Source organism: Myotis daubentonii, chromosome 9 (genome assembly GCF_963259705.1).
Source record: "Myotis daubentonii chromosome 9, mMyoDau2.1, whole genome shotgun sequence".
In the NCBI taxonomy this organism is placed as follows: domain Eukaryota; kingdom Metazoa; phylum Chordata; class Mammalia; order Chiroptera; family Vespertilionidae; genus Myotis; species Myotis daubentonii.
Window position 1 is genome coordinate 39676537 of NC_081848.1, and position 16310 is coordinate 39692846.

Genomic DNA, 16310 nt, shown 5'->3' on the forward strand with positions numbered 1-16310 from the left:
GCGAGACTCGGTTTCCCAAATATGAATGGGCTCTTAGCAAACGCAGACCGGTTTTTGTTTCTATTCGCTGTCCCCGTCCCTAACCTCAGTTTCACAAGCTGAAAGCTGGGAGCGTTGATGGGACCGGTCACAGGGCTGCTTCAGGGTCGGTGACAGGTCTGGATACTCGCCACATCCAGAGGGGGGTGACTTGCCCGGACTGTCCAGAGGAGGCAGCGCGGGGTGGGGAATCCCCTCGGCGGCCGCCCCAGGGCCAGTGACGGGTCATTTCCTTCCGTGTTCGAACCCGCGGTCACTTCTCCTGTTTGCCTCCCTACCGCCCCCCCCCCCCCCCCCCCCCCCCCGCATCCTAAGTGTAGCGGCGCCGGCCGCGGGAACTCGGGACCAGGCAGGATTTCCTCTGCGGACCTGCGGCTCCTAGAGCCGCCCGCCCCTCCAGACCCCACGGGGCCACGAGCTGCACGTGCGGCGGCCCAGGGCTGGCCTCGCTGGCACTGGGCTTCCTCGGCGACCCCGCTCCCTCCGGCCCTTCCATCCCGCCCCCTACAACCCGCCGCTTCCCAGCCGGGGTTTCAGCAGCATCAAGAAGATGCTTCCCTCCCTCTTGGGAACACCGGCCGGCGCTAGGACCCCGCGGCTGGCCCGAAAGGAGGCGTGGTGGGGCGGGAGAGGTATTTAAATTGGAGCCCGAGCCGCCCCCTCGCGGGTTCGGCTCCCGCGGGGCAGTGGATCTGCCGGGCGCCTCCTCGGGCCGCGACCCCGGGGTCTGGCGCGGGGTGGGACCGGGGAGCTGGTTTGCGCAAAATGTGCCGGGGCTGCGCGGAAAAGGAGCGGCGGCCGCGCTGAGCCAGGTAGGAGCCTCCGCGCGAGCGGGGCTGGCCCGCCCTCTGGGGACCCGGCTGCCCCGCGCCCCTCGGGAGCCCAGGACCTGGAGCTGGGCGGGGTCCTCCTCTCGCCGCCGTCCTCCACCCGCACGTGGAGCCAGGGCTGACCCTCCCCGAGCGCTCCCAGGCGGCTAACTCAACAGGTCTTTCCCGCAAAGGGGTGAAACCTGTTCCCATTTGACAGATGGGAACACAAGGGCAGAGAGGCCAGCACTTGCCAGGAATGTACATTTAGTCGAGGGCAGACTAGGATTTGAATCCAGATCTCCTACCATCCTCTGCTCCGCGCTGGGCGGCTGGGCGTGAGGCTTCCCATCCCACCGCGCCAGACAGCCTGCCTACCTGCGGTGACGGGGAAGGGGGACGCTCACCTCTCTCCAGGGGTCTCAGAAGCAGCCTTCTTCGTGGGCGGTAAGATGTGAGGGACCCCTACCCCCACCCTGAGCCGCCTGAGATTCTGTCATCACAGCCACACTCCTTTGGGTTAAGGTCTAATTCCTCCGTGGGATGCACATGTCTGCCCCTAGTGATTCACTGCTGGCTAGGGGCTTCCACAGCAGCTCTCAGGACCCCACTCTGCCAGGGATCCCTGATGGGCAGGGAAGGGGGAGCCGGGTCCAGCACTGTGAGCCTGTCCACTAGTGGATGTTGGGGGGAAGCTGTCATTCGAGGGGGTTAGAGAGGGAGATCTTGGCCTGGTGCAGGGGAACATGAGCTTTGGAAGCAGACAGACTGGGTTCTTATCCTGACTCTATTAACTGACTGTGTGACTTTGGGTCAGTCACCTCCCTGAGCCTCGTTTTCCTCCTAGGCCAATTGAGGACATTTATAAAGGGGCCAGGCAGTTCAGCACCTGCTGGGAAACACAGCATTCGGGTCATGTAGACCTGGGCTAAATCCCAAAATACTTATGAGCTGGGTAACTATTGGGTAAATCCTCTCATCTTTCTGAGCCTCAGTTTTCTCATCTGTAAAATGGAAATTATAGTAACTACTTTACTGGTTTGTTGTGAGAATTAAGTGAGATAATATAGGTGAGGTACTTAGAAGAATGTCGAACATCCTTAAATGGTAAGGATGGGCTTATTTATGATGGTAGGCATTGTCCCACCTCATCCCACCCCCTCCACCCTCTCTCTTTCTACACACACACACACACATTGTTTAAAATTTCCCCTCCCGGTCAGAATCCTAAGATAGCTCTTGCCTCCTCTTGCCTAGGCCTCTAGTCTGCAAGCTTGAGGTCTCCATTCTCAGCATATCTCGCCTAGGCCGTTTAGCTCTGCCGGTCATTGTCCCAGCTAAAAAGACAATCTGTCCAGGACATTATCACTGGCATTATCAGCTTGCTCATCGCAATAGTTGGAGTAGCCAGTGGTAGAACAGGAACCAGGCTATTTGCCCTACTGATGGGGCACTGAAGCATTGAAGGGTTAGGGGACTTGCCCCAGAACAGGCTGGGGAGCAGTAGTCTAGATGTCAGCCTGGGTCTAAGTGACCCCAGTCTTCCCTCTTGAGAGAGAGTTGCCCTCAAATTCTACACACTTTGTTTTGGGCACTGCTGATGGATGCCCACTGCTGAGGGGCCCCCTTCTGTCAGATGCCGGCCCGAGTTCCATTGGTGCAGGGACCGTCCCTGCTGAATGCTCTGATGCCCACCTTGGGGGCAGGCAGAGGAGGGGAAAATGAGGGCCCCTTTGGGCGGCAACGCCTTCCAGTTCTGTACTGAGCCAGGCCCTTCCTTGTCCTCACCTCACACTTACCCCTCAGCCCGTTTCAGTAGAGCTTCTACCCCTCGCTCCGCCATTTGTCCAACAGATCGTTGGTGAGCACCACTTGATAGACTCCTGTCCACATAGAATAAAAAATTAATGACCAGGAAATCTTCAATGTGATGAAAACAATAAGCCATGTGAGGGTGTGGGGCAGAGCCTTCCAGGTGGAGGGAGCAGCAGGCAAAGGCCCTGAGGCAGGAATGCAGTGCCGGTGTTTGAGGACTGGTGAGAAGAATGGCAAACACGAGAATCTGGTGAGGGAAGGGCAAATGGTAGATGGAGTCAGAGAGGAGAGGTATAAAGCCTGGATTATACTGGAGGTTTTTAGGCAGTGAGATTCATGATCTGATCTAGGATTTAACGACACCTCTCTGGTAGCTATGTGTAGGCCAGGCTGAGAGGGGTCAGGGTGGAAGTTAGGTGTTGCTGTGGTGGAGGCCCAGGGTCATGGTGGTGACTCTGTTTGTGGCAATGATGGAGGAGGGAGGCGAGCAGCTCTGGGGGTTTCTTCATAGAGAACAGACAGAGCCCACTGTCAGGGAGAAGGAGTGTAGCAGGGAGGTGAAGGGAGAGTCAAGGAGAGCAACTGGTCCCGCCAGTGTCACCATGTCACTGAGACTCCTCCTGTCAATTCTCAGTGCCTTCCCTGGCCTGTCCCTCTGCCCTAGGGGCACTTCCCTTAGGAATATGTGGGAGGGAATACTCATAGAATGCTCGGTGCTGTGCTCACTGGCAGCTTGGGGGCTGTGGGAACCTGGAGGAAGAGCCAAGCACATAGCCCAGACTTGGGAACCTAGAGCAGGCTCCTTGGAGGAGGTGACATCTTAGCTGAGACCCAAAGGATGAGGAGGTATTCAGCACAGAGAGGGGAGGGAGTGAAGGTTTGGAGCAGTGAAAGGGCTCTGACACCTGAAGGCAATAGGAGGCTTCCAGAACCCTGAGTGGGAGATGGGGCAGTGAGAAATGAAGTTGGAGAGAAGATCTGGCCGCAAGGCATACTCCCCAAGGGCCTCAAAGGCCCCCTGAGGGGTTTCCACTCAATTCTGCGTATACCAGCTTTCGGATGGGTGGTGATGTTCTGCTTTTTAAACAGCAGAACAAAATTTCCTGTAAAAGCCTGACCCATAATGCAGGTGAGAAGAGGGAGCCTTTGTGGGGGCAGAGGCCCATGGCCTAGGGGAACCCAGGGAACAGGTTTTGAAAGACCACATTTGAACAATAAAGGAACTCAGGGCAGCCACCTTCATTTAAAATTCGTTGTAAGGACGCTAATTGGGTCGAATAGTAAAGGCCCAGCCCACAAAGGTCCTATAAATGCGTCTTCTCCTAAAGCACCCTCAGAGTCACAACTCAGCACCCACGTATTGATCCCTTTTGGAGACCATATAGTGTAGAGGTTAAGAGCACAGAGTAGGAGACAGACTTGTTATCTGTGAGACCTTGAATATGTTACTTAATCCCTCTGGGCCTCAGTTTTCCTGTCTATAAAATGGGAACGCTAATCATGGAGCCAAGTCATTGAATTATTGTGAGGATTAAATGAGTTAATGCATGTGAAGTGTAGAGAAGCGTGCCTGGTACGGGATAAGGGCTCCCTGAGTAGAATATACGTCATTTGATTTTTAAGAAAACTTGGTGACGTCAGCATTAACCCCAGAAAGGAAACCGAGACTCAGAGAGGTGAAATGATTTGCACACGGTCGCCCAGCAGGTTAGTAGAGGAATCAGAGGGAACAGTTGGATATGGGCGACTCTGAGTCCAGTGCTCTTGGAGGGTCCCTCCTTCTTAATGCTCTGTATGTATTATGGTCACTTCTGTGCGTTTATTTGTGTTCTTAGTTTCCAGCACAGAGCTAGATGTGAGGAGGCATTCAATAAAAGTGTGAATGAATGAATGAATGAATGAATGAATGAATGAATGAATGAAATTGACAGATTGAGCTGTGTATTCCTAGCCCCTGACCCAGGTCTTCAGTGAGTGAGCTCCTAGTAGCACTGAGATTCCACCCTGCTGAGGCCACCCTGGCTGCTCATAAAGGGAAGGGCAGGTCCAACAGGCCCGCGTGTCCCCCTGCCCTGGCACGGGTGGTGGCTTCAGTGAAAGTAAAGGGCCTGGCAGCCTGCTTCTGGGGAAGTTCACAGCCACAATGCCGGGCCAGGGCAAGCCTCCGGTGGGGCTTCCTGTCAGGGCTCCAGGCCCAGCCATCAAACAATGGCAGGGGCTCAAGAATCAGAAAATCAAAAGAAAAAGGGCAAAATAAAGGCATGTGTGTGTGTGTGTGTGTGTGTGTGTGTGTTTGTGTGTAATTCCGTTCGGGGTCTGAGGAGCTACGAAGGGGTGAGCTGCTTGTGGTTTGGGTAGAAAGGGAGTCAGAGGGCCAGCTGCCCACCTCACCTCACCCCAGCCCTGAGGTGGGCCCAGGGCAGCCCCTAGGGTCCCTCTGCCTCCTGCTCACCTCCTCTAGATCGTCCTCCGCCAGTTGGAGACTTTTGAAACCCAAATCTGACCATGTTGCCCACTGTTTAAAACTCTTTCTGGGGGCATGGCCTAGCTCCTTGGCGTAGCATCGGAGGCCCTCTGTGATGGGCTACACCTTCATTTCAGATACAGCTGTGGTCTGAGGGCAGGGTGGGGGGGTGTGGGCTGGCCGTGGGAAGGAGCCTGAGATTTTACAATGTCCCCTTTCCTCCCTGCCCTACGCAGAGCCATGAGCCACCAGATCCTGCTGCTCCTGGCCGTGCTGACCCTGGGCCTGGCTACCTCCCAACAGGGAGACAAGGTGCCCTGTAAGATGGTAAGAAGCCCTGCCCAGGCAGGGTAAGCTCCCCCACCCCCACCCCCACCCAGTTCTAGGGTGTTCTGTCCTCCCAGCCCCAGAAGCCAAAGTTAGAGGCGTCAGAAAAGGAAAAGGAATGCATTTAAACCTTGCATTAGATTAGCACCTGCTAGAATGTTTAAATACCTTATTTACTATTGATCCTGCCAGGTAAGTACCATCATTCCCATTTTACAGAATTGGAAGCTGAGGCTTGGAGACATTAAGTAACTTGTCCGAGGTCATTCAACTGGGACCATTGGGGCCAATATTGGACTCTATTCCCTCTGCCCCCACAAGGTGATACAGAATTTGGGGTCAGTCAGCTGGGAAGGGCTCTTCTGTTTTGGGTCCCTGGGCTCCTTGACTTGGGCCCATCTGCCACAGCCCTGCTGGGAAGCCTCACTCATCACTGCCCAGGTCAAATGCTGCCTCCTTCAGGAAGCCTCTTCTGATTCCTCCCAGGCTGACCTGGTTCTGTTGCTCCCTTTGCTGGTCTTCCCCAGCCCCAAGCTTCCCTCCTCCTCAATATTGAGCACGTGGTGTAGTTCGCAAGTAGGCCCAAGCCTGCCTCACCACCAGACCAAAGTTCCCGAGGGCAGGGAGCGGGCTTGATTCACTCTGTTCCTTTTTCCTGTCCTTGGCCAGGAGACTAGCCCTGACGTATTGTCGCCCTGTGGGGTGCAGGGAAAAGAGACCACCCAGGTCCACTTGTGAAGCTGGGCAGTCACTGAGCTCAAGGCAGAAGCTTGCCCTGGGGAAGGGACAGGCCCTGTGGCAGCCCCACGTGGACCTGGGACTGGAAGCTTATGACACAGAATGGCCACCGGCTTCTGGAGGCTGCAGGTGCTGGCAGCCAGGCCCGGAGCCTTCCCCTGGCATTGCAGTGTCCTGCTGTGGTCACCTTACTTCTTGCTCTTTAGAACCCTTCTGAGTTCCCAAAACCCAGAATTATAGGCAGAGAGGCCTCAGATGTCAACAAACGCAGCCCCACATTCTGCCCAGGGAGACAGCTCAGAGAAGGGAGGCCTGAGCCACCCAGCAGGAAGGGGAACGGGGTGAGCTTTGGATTGGGGAGAGATGAGGTAATAGGCAGGAAGGTGCCTTCTGGACTGCCATAGAAGGAGTCATGATGATTTTTAAGATAATAAAAAAAATTTAAAAAAAATTTTCACATGCCGAGGGCTCGCAAGGCTTGCCTGCTGCATGCTGAGGACTTTCTCTCCCTTTCTCCTGCCCAGATTCCTTTTTCAGCAGGAAACTGAGGCCGAAAGAAGAGCTGTGGCCACCAGGGTTATGCAGATCAGAAGTAATAGAGCGGTTTCGAACCCAGCTCCCAGGGCTTATGCTGCCCACTGCGAGTGACTTACTGCCCTGCTTCCCTGCTCTGTGCAGGTGGCAAAATGGAGTTGGGTGGCAAGTCCTCTTCCCTCCTAAAAAACAAAACAAAAAACAAACAAACAAAAAAACTTGGGGCAGTGGCATCCTGGCATCCCAGAGAGAGTGGGTAGAGTGTTGCTAAGGGCTGACTCCTCCAAGACCCTTCCCCAAGTAAGGCAGTGGTGCTGGGAGCTCAGAGCTCGGGCTGTGGGGGGTGCGCTGGAAGTGAGTGCTTCGAGCTGCGCTGGCCTTCAAGCTCCTTCAGACTGAACTGCAGAGCTAGGCGGTGGTGCAGCACTGCCTGCAGCCACCTCCTCTGGGTCCCTGGCAGGGGTCCTGGGCACCCGGGCAGAAAGCAAGTCTTAGGCTCTGGGCTGGGCCAGCCTGTGTCCTGACTCAGCTCTCAGGGGCTGGTGGCCCAGGGAGCCTTTGAGAATTCAGGGGTGAAATGGGGTATGGGCTTGCCTGTAGGAGAACATGTGATGCATAGCACAGTGCCCCCCACAGGGTAAATGCTCAGGAAGTGGTAACTGGTGTTACTTACTCTGCTGAAGGACTCAACCTGGGTACTCAACCAGCTGAGGGCGCAGTGGTTAAACGTGGCTGGCAGTAGGAAAAGGAACTCCTAATGGTAGTTTTGAGCCTCTGACTATATGATTTGGGGAAGCCACCTCCCTCCTCTGAGCCTCAGCTTCCTGAGAGGGTACAATGAGGTAAATATGCCTTCGAAGATTGAATGAGGCAAGGGATCTATGCATTCAGCACAAGCCTGGCACACAGCTGGTGCTCCATGGTTGGTGGCAGTCACTGTGTTAATGTTCTTTTTGCTGTGGCTTCTTAAATAAGGATGGTCCAGGAGCTGAGGACAGGATGAGGGACCATGCCTGGTGGCCCCAGCTGGCCGAGAAGTTGGGAGGGAGAAAGGGGCAAGGAGCCAGGCAAGACTGGCCAGGTGGCCAGGATAGGTTTCTGGTTCACATGGTGCCCAACCTCAGGGGCATCCCTGGGCCGCTGTGCAGGCTGGTTACTGTGCTGCATAGCGTAGGGAGAGGCACACAGGTGCCTGTCGGAGGGCAGTCCATTCCTCGCCCTCCTCACCTTGGGGATCTTGAGAGGAAGCTGACAGCTGGGGCCAGGCAGGGAACCCCCTTACCCTCACCCCATCTCCAGGCCCTGCTGGCTTAGCTACTGACTCACCATGACCTCGTGCAGGTCACTGCCATCTTCAAGCTCCGTCTCCCCATCTTGGAATTGGGTGGGCTGGACCCTTTTTGCTCTAACGGTCTTTGACTTTAGCCTGAATATATGGATCATCCCTTTACTTTCTTTTTAGAAAGGTGGTGACTCAATCCCTCAGGCCTTTACCAAACCAATGATGTCTAGGACACTTTCATTCATTAAAAAGATTTAGTGAGCACCTTCTGTGGGCCAGGTCCAAGGCCTCCACATCAATCAAAACGGTCCGTTTGCTCTGAGCTCACTGTCTAGCAGGTCCCCACATAGACAGCCACAATTCAGGGGCCAAAGCTATGACAGGAAGCACAGAGGCTGTAAGAAAACCCAAAGGAGGCCCCAACCTGGCCAGGAATCAGGGAAGGCTTCCTGGCAGAGGAGATCCTGGACTTAGCATGCAGAGTTCCCCGTGCAGATTTCGTTGGGAAGGACATAACCAGCACAGGGAACAGTAAGGAGGAGACCCAGAGCTGGGGCTGGGAGGGTTAATGGTCAGTGGTCCGATATGGTCCCTGTGGGCTGGGCTGGAGTTGGTTGGGAGGAGGGGGGACAGCTCCTCAGGGGCCACAAACAGCCTTGAACCTGCTGAGAGCCCTGGAGTTTGCCCTGGAGGGGTTTCAACAGAAGGCAGCACTCTCTGAGTGGAATTTGAGAGCAATTGCCAGGCATCTGGTTGGTGGGTGGATCAGAAGGGCCAGTGGAGACAGAAGCTGGGGCAGGAGTGGGCCTGAGCTGGGTGGTGGTAGAAGTCAGACCAGCTGAGAAAGGCTGGGGCTCCTGGAAAAGACGAGAGGAAGGCTGCACTTACATGGAAAGAATTCTGGCCTCAGAAAGCACATGAGATAGAAGGACAAAAGTGGGGCCTTTAGTTGTTAAAATATCTGGGTTGAAAACCCAGCTCTGTTCCTCAGCAGCTGGGTGATCTGAACCCTTCCTTACCTCTCTGGGCTTGCTTTTCTTAAATGGGGGCGATCATATTGACGGGCCGGCTATTGTGAAGACCCAGTGAGACCACGGGTCAGAAAATGCCAAAAAATCTAAAATGCTGAGTGGGTGAGAGGGAAGGATGAGTTACTTTCTGGATAAGAAACCAGAGTGGGCGTGTGACTTGATGGGGCATGCGCCACAAAATCAGAGTGTTGTCATCAGAGAATGTGGGCTGGGACCCGGGACACCGTCCCCCCTGCCCCTTACGCCCACCCCATCTCCAGGACCAGATCAGGACCGGGCCTGGGGAAGCACAGCCACTGACAGGGGTGGGGGTGGGTAGCAGCAGCAGAAAGGGCCCTCCTGGGGAGTGTTACCGAAGAAGCAGGCTCTGGGACCCAGGATGAGGGCTTGAATGAGATCTGAGGACAGGAAGCTAAAAACTGATGACAAGAGGGAAAACTGCCTTTTTTCCTTCTGGAAACAACTCCCCCAAAGTGGGTTCATCTAGTCTTACACCAACTGGGTCAACGTAACTACCCGGGCCCATAGGAGGAAGCCAGGGTGTGGAACCAGGAGGCCTGGGTCCCAGCTCGGCTCTGTTCCTCATGGCCCTGGGCCACTCTAGACCAGTGGTTCTCAACCTTGGCTGCACATTAGAATCACCTGGGAATCTTTTTAAAATCCTGATTTCAGGGCCTCAGCCTCTGGAAATTCTGTTTCTTTGTTATGGGGTGGGGCCACAACATTAGTAACAAAGAAACAGAATTACGGAGGATGAGGCCCAGAAATCAGGATTTTAAAAAGATTCCCAGGTGATTCTAATGTGCAGCCAAGGTTGAGAACCACTGCTCTAGATCAAGCATGTCAAACTCGTGGCTGCCGGGCCGCATGCCTCATTTACTTAAACAAAGCTTGCAGCCTGCTGGCGGTGGAGAGTTTGGCATGCTTGCTCTGTGGCTCAGTTTCCTGTAAAATGGGTTAATGATTAGTACAGGGTTTTTGGTCATTTGTCCTTCTAACTTTCTATCATCTCTCTGTCTACCCATCAAAGCTTCCTTGAGTCCCTCCCTGATGCCAGTGCTGCACTGGGTGCCGGAGACAGGGGCAAGGAGCAGGATGGGGGTCATCCGGACATGGGGTGATTAGGCTGGGATGGAGGAACGTCGAGCATCCTGGGAGGCCAGGGGAGAAGCCCAGCCAAGCCTGGCGGGAGCTCAAGGTCACCCTTCCTAGAGGCACGTGTCCAATTCCAGCTCCTACTGCGCCCATTAATGCCTGCTGCTCTCTCTGCCTCCCCGTCCCCAGGTGAACAAGGAGGTCTTCTGCCAATTCCTTGGCCTGGTGCAGGTCCCCTCGGTGCTCCCGCGGGACGTCGAAGCCCTTGACCTGTCTGGAAACCAGCTTCAGAGCATCCTGGCCTCGCCCCTGGGCCTCTACACAGCGCTTCGTCACCTGGACCTGAGCTCCAACGAGATCAGCTTCGTCCAGCCAGGTGTCTTCGAGGCCCTGTCCCACCTGGAGCACCTCAACCTGGCCCACAACCGCCTGGCGCTGAGCCCTGGGGGTCTGGGCCCCCTGCTGCACGTGAAGTCTCTGGACCTGTCTGGGAACAGCCTGTACAGCGGCCTGGTGGAGCAGCTGCTGGGGGAGGCGCCGGCCCTGCGCACCCTCGCACTGGCCGAGAACAGCCTGACCCGCCTGGCCCGCCAGACCTTCTGGGGCACGCCCGCGCTCGAGCGGCTGGACCTACACAGCAACGTGCTGATGGACATTGAGGATGGGGCTTTCGAGGCCATGCCCCACCTGGCCCACCTTAACCTGTCCAGGAACTCCCTCACCTGCATCTCCGACTTCAGCCTCCAGCAGCTGCGGGTGCTGGACCTGAGCTGCAACAGCATAGAGGCCTTTCAGATGGCTCCCGAGCCCCAGGCCGGGTACCAGCTCACCTGGCTCGACCTGCGGGAGAACAGACTGCTCCGCTTCCCTGACTTGGCCGCGCTCCCGAGACTCATCTACCTGAACGTGTCCAGCAACCTCATCAGTCTCCCTGCGGGGCCGCCCCAGGGTGGCGAGGCCATCTATGCACCCTCTGAGGGCTGGTCAGCCTCGCCCCTCTCGAACCCCGGCCGGAATGCCAGCACCCACCCCTTCTCCCAGCTCTTGAATCTGGATTTGAGCTACAATGAGATTGAGCTCGTCCCCGAGGGCTTTCTGGGGCACCTGACCTCCCTGCGCTTCCTGAACCTCAGCCGAAACTGCTTGAAGGCCTTTGAGGCTCGGAGTGCGGGCTCCCTGCCCTGCCTGGTGCTCCTGGACATCAGCCACAATGCGCTGAAGACACTGGGGCTGGGCACCAGCGCCCTGGGGTCTCTGCGGACGCTGCTCCTACAGCACAATGCCCTGCAGGACCTGCCCCCACACACCTTTGCTGGCCTGGCTAGCTTGCAGAGGCTCAACCTGCAGGGGAACCGGGTCATTCCCTGTGGGGGGCCAGGGGGGCCTGGGCCCTCCGGCTGCGTGGACTTCTCTGGCATCTCCTCCCTCCGCAGCCTAAACCTGGTGGACAACGAGTTGGAGGCGCTCTGGGCCGGTGCCTTCCTCCACACGCCACTAACGGAGCTGGACCTCTCTTCCAATCCGGGGCTGGATGTGGCCACGGGGGCCTTGGTGGGCCTGGAGGCCTCCTTGGAGGTCCTGGCCCTGCAGGGCAATGGGCTGGAGGTGCTGCAGGTAGACTTGCCCTGCTTCAGCTGCCTCAAGCAGCTCAATCTCGCCGAGAACCGCCTAAGCCGCCTGCCGGCCTGGACGCAGGCCGTGTCTCTGGAGGTGCTGGACCTGAGGAACAACAGCTTCAGCCTGCTGCCCGGCAGTGCCATGGGCGGCCTGGAGACCAGCCTGCGGCGCCTCTACCTGCAGGGGAATCCGCTCAGCTGCTGCGGCAATGGCTGGCTGGCGGCCCAGCTGCACCAGGGCCGTGTGGACGTGGACGCCACCCAGGACCTGATCTGCCGCTTCGACTCCCAGGAGGAGGTGTTCCTGAGCCACGTGCGTCCTGAGGACTGTGAGAAGGGGGGGCTCAAGAATGTCAACCTCATCATCATCCTCACCTTCACGCTCGCCTCTGCCATTGTCCTCACCATGCTGGCCACCTGTTGCTGTGTCCGCCAGCAGAGGTTCAACCAACAGTACAAAGCCTAGAGCAGCCAGGCTGCGGAAGCGCTCGGCCGGAGACCCTTCCAGGACAGCGAGGGAGCCCGAGGCTCAGAGGAGGGTGAGGTCTGACCCAAGGCCACACAGTGGGCCAGGGTCCCAGAGCCCTAATCTCTAAAATCCCAGCCCCGGCTTCCTTTCCCTGCATCCTGCTGCATCGGTAGGTGACGCACTTCCCAGGCCTCACGTGCGGTCCAGCTGTGGAAGCTGGACGCTGAGCAGTAGTGGGAGTGACAGAGAATGAGGATGAGCCATCAGATCAACAAATCTTCACCAGACATCTGTTTTGTGCCACACCCTGCGCTGGGCACTGAGGACACTGATGAAGGAGACACATCAAGCACCTCCCAGTCGGGGTGGGGATGGCATCACAGAGCTGTGCAGCGGCCACACAGAGTGTGGAGCCCAGGGTTCCAACGCTCAGCAGTGTGAGCTGAGTGCTGGGGGGAGAGGGATGTGACGGGGAGGGGGGGAAGGGGGGTGTCCTGCCCCGCCAGGCCAGGCCAGGGAGGGGAAAGACCAGGAGGATTTGTCTGAGACCTTGCCAAGCAGACTATTTGTCACATCTTCTGATAATGACTTGCAGCTTCTCTGGAACATGACGAATTTGTAACTGGAAGAGACCCGGAGCCATGAGTGTGCCGTGGGTCCTGCACTATGGCAGGCTGTGGCGGCTGCAGCAGGTCCGGTTCACAGGCTGTTGCCCTGGGCTCCGGCCAGCATTGGACCGTCATTTCCTGCTCTGGACAGACTTTTTGCCCACCTGGCACTCTGGTGTTGCACACTGGCCCCAATACTGCCGTGGCCTCCACTCCCCGCTCCATCCCAGGAGTGAAGGCCTTAGGTCTCTGGTTCTGTTTTGCCCCAGGCTTGGCAGCGGTAACAAACCCAAGTCTGTGTCTGCCTCTTTATGACAACCCTCTGAGGCTGGTATTTAATCCTAGTTTATAAAAGAGGCTCCAAGTCTCCCTGCAGGGTGTCCCAGCTACAAAATGCCGCACTGAGATTCAGAATCACATCATCCCGACTCCGGGGACTGAGCTTGGCCACTGCGGGGCTGCAGGCTGTCAGGGGGACAGCAAGTGGCCCCCATGCTGGCACAGGGCCTGGGAGCATCCTGCACTGTACATCCCACCAGCTCCTCTCCCTCCACTCTCCCAGGCCCTCTCCTCCTCTGCCTCAGTTTCCCTCATTCCCTCCTTTGCAGACTGGTCTTTTTCTCTTGTGGCCCTTGCATCCCCATTCTCCAGTGAGCACAGTCTAGAATGTGAGACCATTGAGTCCCACCTCCCCCTTACACAGATGGGGAAACTGAGGCTTAGGAAGAGAAGAGGACTTGCTCCGAGATGCACAAGTCAGGGGCAGAGCCTGTGGAAAACAGGTGGAGTCAGACCTCATTACGGGTGTCAGGGGGTGGGTTGGGGGGTTGCACCTGAGTGGTTTTCTTCTCAGGTGTCACATCACAAGATAATGCTCCAAACGCTCTTTTGGGTCCTCCTCATACAGGGACCCTCCCCTCTTAGAAAAATGGGTTAAAAAATCTAGATCTAACCCTTTGTCCCTCATACCCATGGAACCATGGGCTGTTGTCTTCCCCTCCCACCTGTGCTTGGCCGTGGTCTGGCTCAGGATGGTGCTGGGTCAAGTGGGAGACAATGAAAACTCCACTCTCTCTGCCCCATTTTACAGATGAAAAGGCTGAGGCCCAGAGAGGATCAAGGACTCAGGGAGTCAGTGGCAAAGCCAGGGCTGGAACTTGATGTCCTGGCCCCATCTGGGGCCCAGGGGGCCTGAGGGACAGCTCAGGGCCCAGTCCTGGTTGGAATTGTGACTACAGGTGCTCACTGCACACACACTCTTTCTCAGTCGTGGGGCAGGTGTGGGCCCCTCCACGCCTGATCTTTGAAAACACTACACAATGCTGCTCTCACCGCCCAGGAGCCAGGCCACAGCCCAGGCCCTGGGACTAGCTCTTTGTATAACCCACATGAATGTATTAAAAAATAATGTTGGAGACACAGTGCGGCCTGCCAGCCTCCTCCTTGCTTCAGGTCACCTGCACCATTGCATCCACTCCAACCCTGCCCTCCCCTACTCCCACTGTGGTCTTTGAACCCTCATGGCAAACCCCTGGAAGGTAAGACCTGTAGGTGGAAGATTGAAGCTCCGGTCATCACCACCCAGGACCTCGGGGCCTCAGCGCATCATGTCCCTTCACAGTCAACAAACCCTGCTCCCACCACCACTGAGAGATGGTGGCTTTCAGCAGTTACACCCTCTCAGGCCCTTTCTCTGAGCTCATCCCCTCTGCCCCACCTTGGGGTCCTCATCCCTCCTCTCTCATTTGCCCCCTTGCTTTCCTCTCTCCTCAGCCCTTCCTCTCTAGTTACTTCTTCCTCTCAGACCAGCTAAGCTCAAGTGGTGCTCATTTGAAAAACAGTGAAATGAGCCCAGGCCAGTTGCTCAGTGGTTAGTGTCGGGCTGTGGACCGCAGTGTCCCGGGTTCGATTTACGGTCAAGAGCACGTACCTTGGTTGCAAGTTCCCCAGCCCCAGTAGGGGTGCATGTGGGAGGCAACCGATTGATGTGTCTGTCTCATGTCGATGTTTCCCTCTCTATCCACCCCTCCCTCCCTTCCCTTCTCTCTAGAAATCAATGGGAAAAATATCCTTGGGTGAGGATTAAAAAAATAAAAATAGTGAAAAGATCCTAAAGCCACCTTCCCCTGCCTTCTCCTACTTCATGGGTAAACTTCGTGGTTAAGTAGCTTCTCTTTCCTCCCCCCATATTCAGCCCACCCAGCTGCCTTCCGCTCCTCAGAGCCCCACACTGCCCTGGCTAAGGTCACCAAGAGTTGGCCAAACTCAGTGCACTTTTCAGTCCGTACCCCCTTGACCTCTCAGCTGCAGGGGCTCCCAGCCCTGTCCTCCCCATCACCCACGCCCTCCCTGGCACACTCTCCCAGCATCTAGGATACGTACCCGTTTTCCACCTTCCTCTCAGGCCCCTTGTTTTCAGGCTCATCTGCCTGGAGCCATCTGAACGACAACTACTAGCACTCCTGTCCCGGGCCTTCTCCCCTCGGGAATGTCATCGCCCCCGTTGCCAGAGCCACCCCAGAGCTCGGACCATGCCACCTCTCTATCTCAGCCCAGCCCCTTCTGATCTGCAGCCCTGACACCCAGAAGCCTCCCAGCTAGAGAACTGAAGGTCGCCCCACGGCTGGAGAACGAGGGTGAGCAGCCGGGCTGCAGTTCACGGTTGGCCTTGGAAGAAGAGCCAGGAGGGTCCAGAAGAAGAGCTCTTCTGGGTTCTGGAAGGGAGCTGGAGGGTCAGGGTGTGGGCTGGGAGGGCTGGGAGAGGAGGCAAGAGCACCTTACATGGGTAGGGGCGGGCAAAGGGCTCTGAGGCAGAGTCTAGAAAGTATGGAGTGGCTCCCACACACTCTTTTCCGCCCCCTGTGCTTGCCCTCATGTGGTCCCTAGTTCCCCTGACACCCAGGTGCTGCCTCTTTGCAGGTGCCAGCCTCCTCTCCCGCAAGTTCCAGCTTAATGATGCTCTAACCTCCACTCCCCGCGCACCCCCCCCCCCCCCCCGCCCTCCACACACACACAAACATCCTGGAGATTTCTCTAACCAGTTTCTTCTATGGTCTGTGAGCTCTTACCTCCCAACTCTGCTCCCAGTGCCTACTCTCCAAAGGAAAAGTTTACATGCCTATTTCATGGATGGGGCTGGGCAGTGCGAGAGCATGAGAATCAACACCCTGGCACACAGTAGGTGATCGATGAAGGCCCAAGGGGAGGCAGTAGCAGGGGCTGAGCTCAGCCCAGGGCGTTATGGGCCTCCCATCCAGCCAGGAGCCCATCAGGCCCCTGACCCCTTTTCCTGGCAAACAGGGGTGTTTGCTCACCTGGTCAAGACCCCCCAGTGAGGCAGAAATTCCTGTTTTTAGCCAAACGTGGACATAGCTGCCAACTAGGTCATCAGAGCATCCGGCAAGGGCCGGGGAGAGGGGAGGTCCTCGCCCGCCCAGTCACAGACAGCTGTGGAGCAGGTCACCAGGCTCATTCGGCTCAGTG

At 56.8% G+C, this 16310-nt stretch overlaps 1 protein-coding gene across 3 annotated transcripts; it reads left to right on the plus strand.

The window, feature by feature from the left end:
• The first annotated feature begins 682 nt into the window (after window positions 1–682).
• Window positions 683–14248, plus strand: LRRC32 (leucine rich repeat containing 32). 3 transcript variants are annotated; one of them, XM_059708382.1, is made up of 3 exons: window positions 683–851; window positions 5364–5454; window positions 10324–14248. In XM_059708382.1, exons 2-3 carry the CDS (start codon window positions 5368–5370, stop codon window positions 12214–12216), a joined length of 1980 nt encoding a protein of 659 aa, XP_059564365.1. In that variant the 5' UTR covers window positions 683–851; window positions 5364–5367; the 3' UTR covers window positions 12217–14248. The 3 variants fall into 3 exon arrangements, with proteins under 3 accessions (XP_059564365.1, XP_059564368.1, XP_059564366.1); XM_059708385.1 differs by lacking the exon at window positions 683–851 and adding an exon at window positions 858–1044; XM_059708383.1 differs by lacking the exon at window positions 683–851 and adding an exon at window positions 1054–1295.
• The last annotated feature ends 2062 nt before the right edge of the window (window positions 14249–16310 follow it).

Excerpts from the sequence above, each read along its gene's own strand:
- LRRC32 (XM_059708382.1), top strand. The coding sequence starts at position 5,368 with ATGAGCCACCAGATCCTGCTGCTCCTGGCCGTGCTGACCCTGGGCCTG. Across the intron at positions 5,455-10,323 it reads ACAAGGTGCCCTGTAAGATG|GTGAACAAGGAGGTCTTCTG; the intron begins GTAAGAAGCCCT and ends CCCCGTCCCCAG.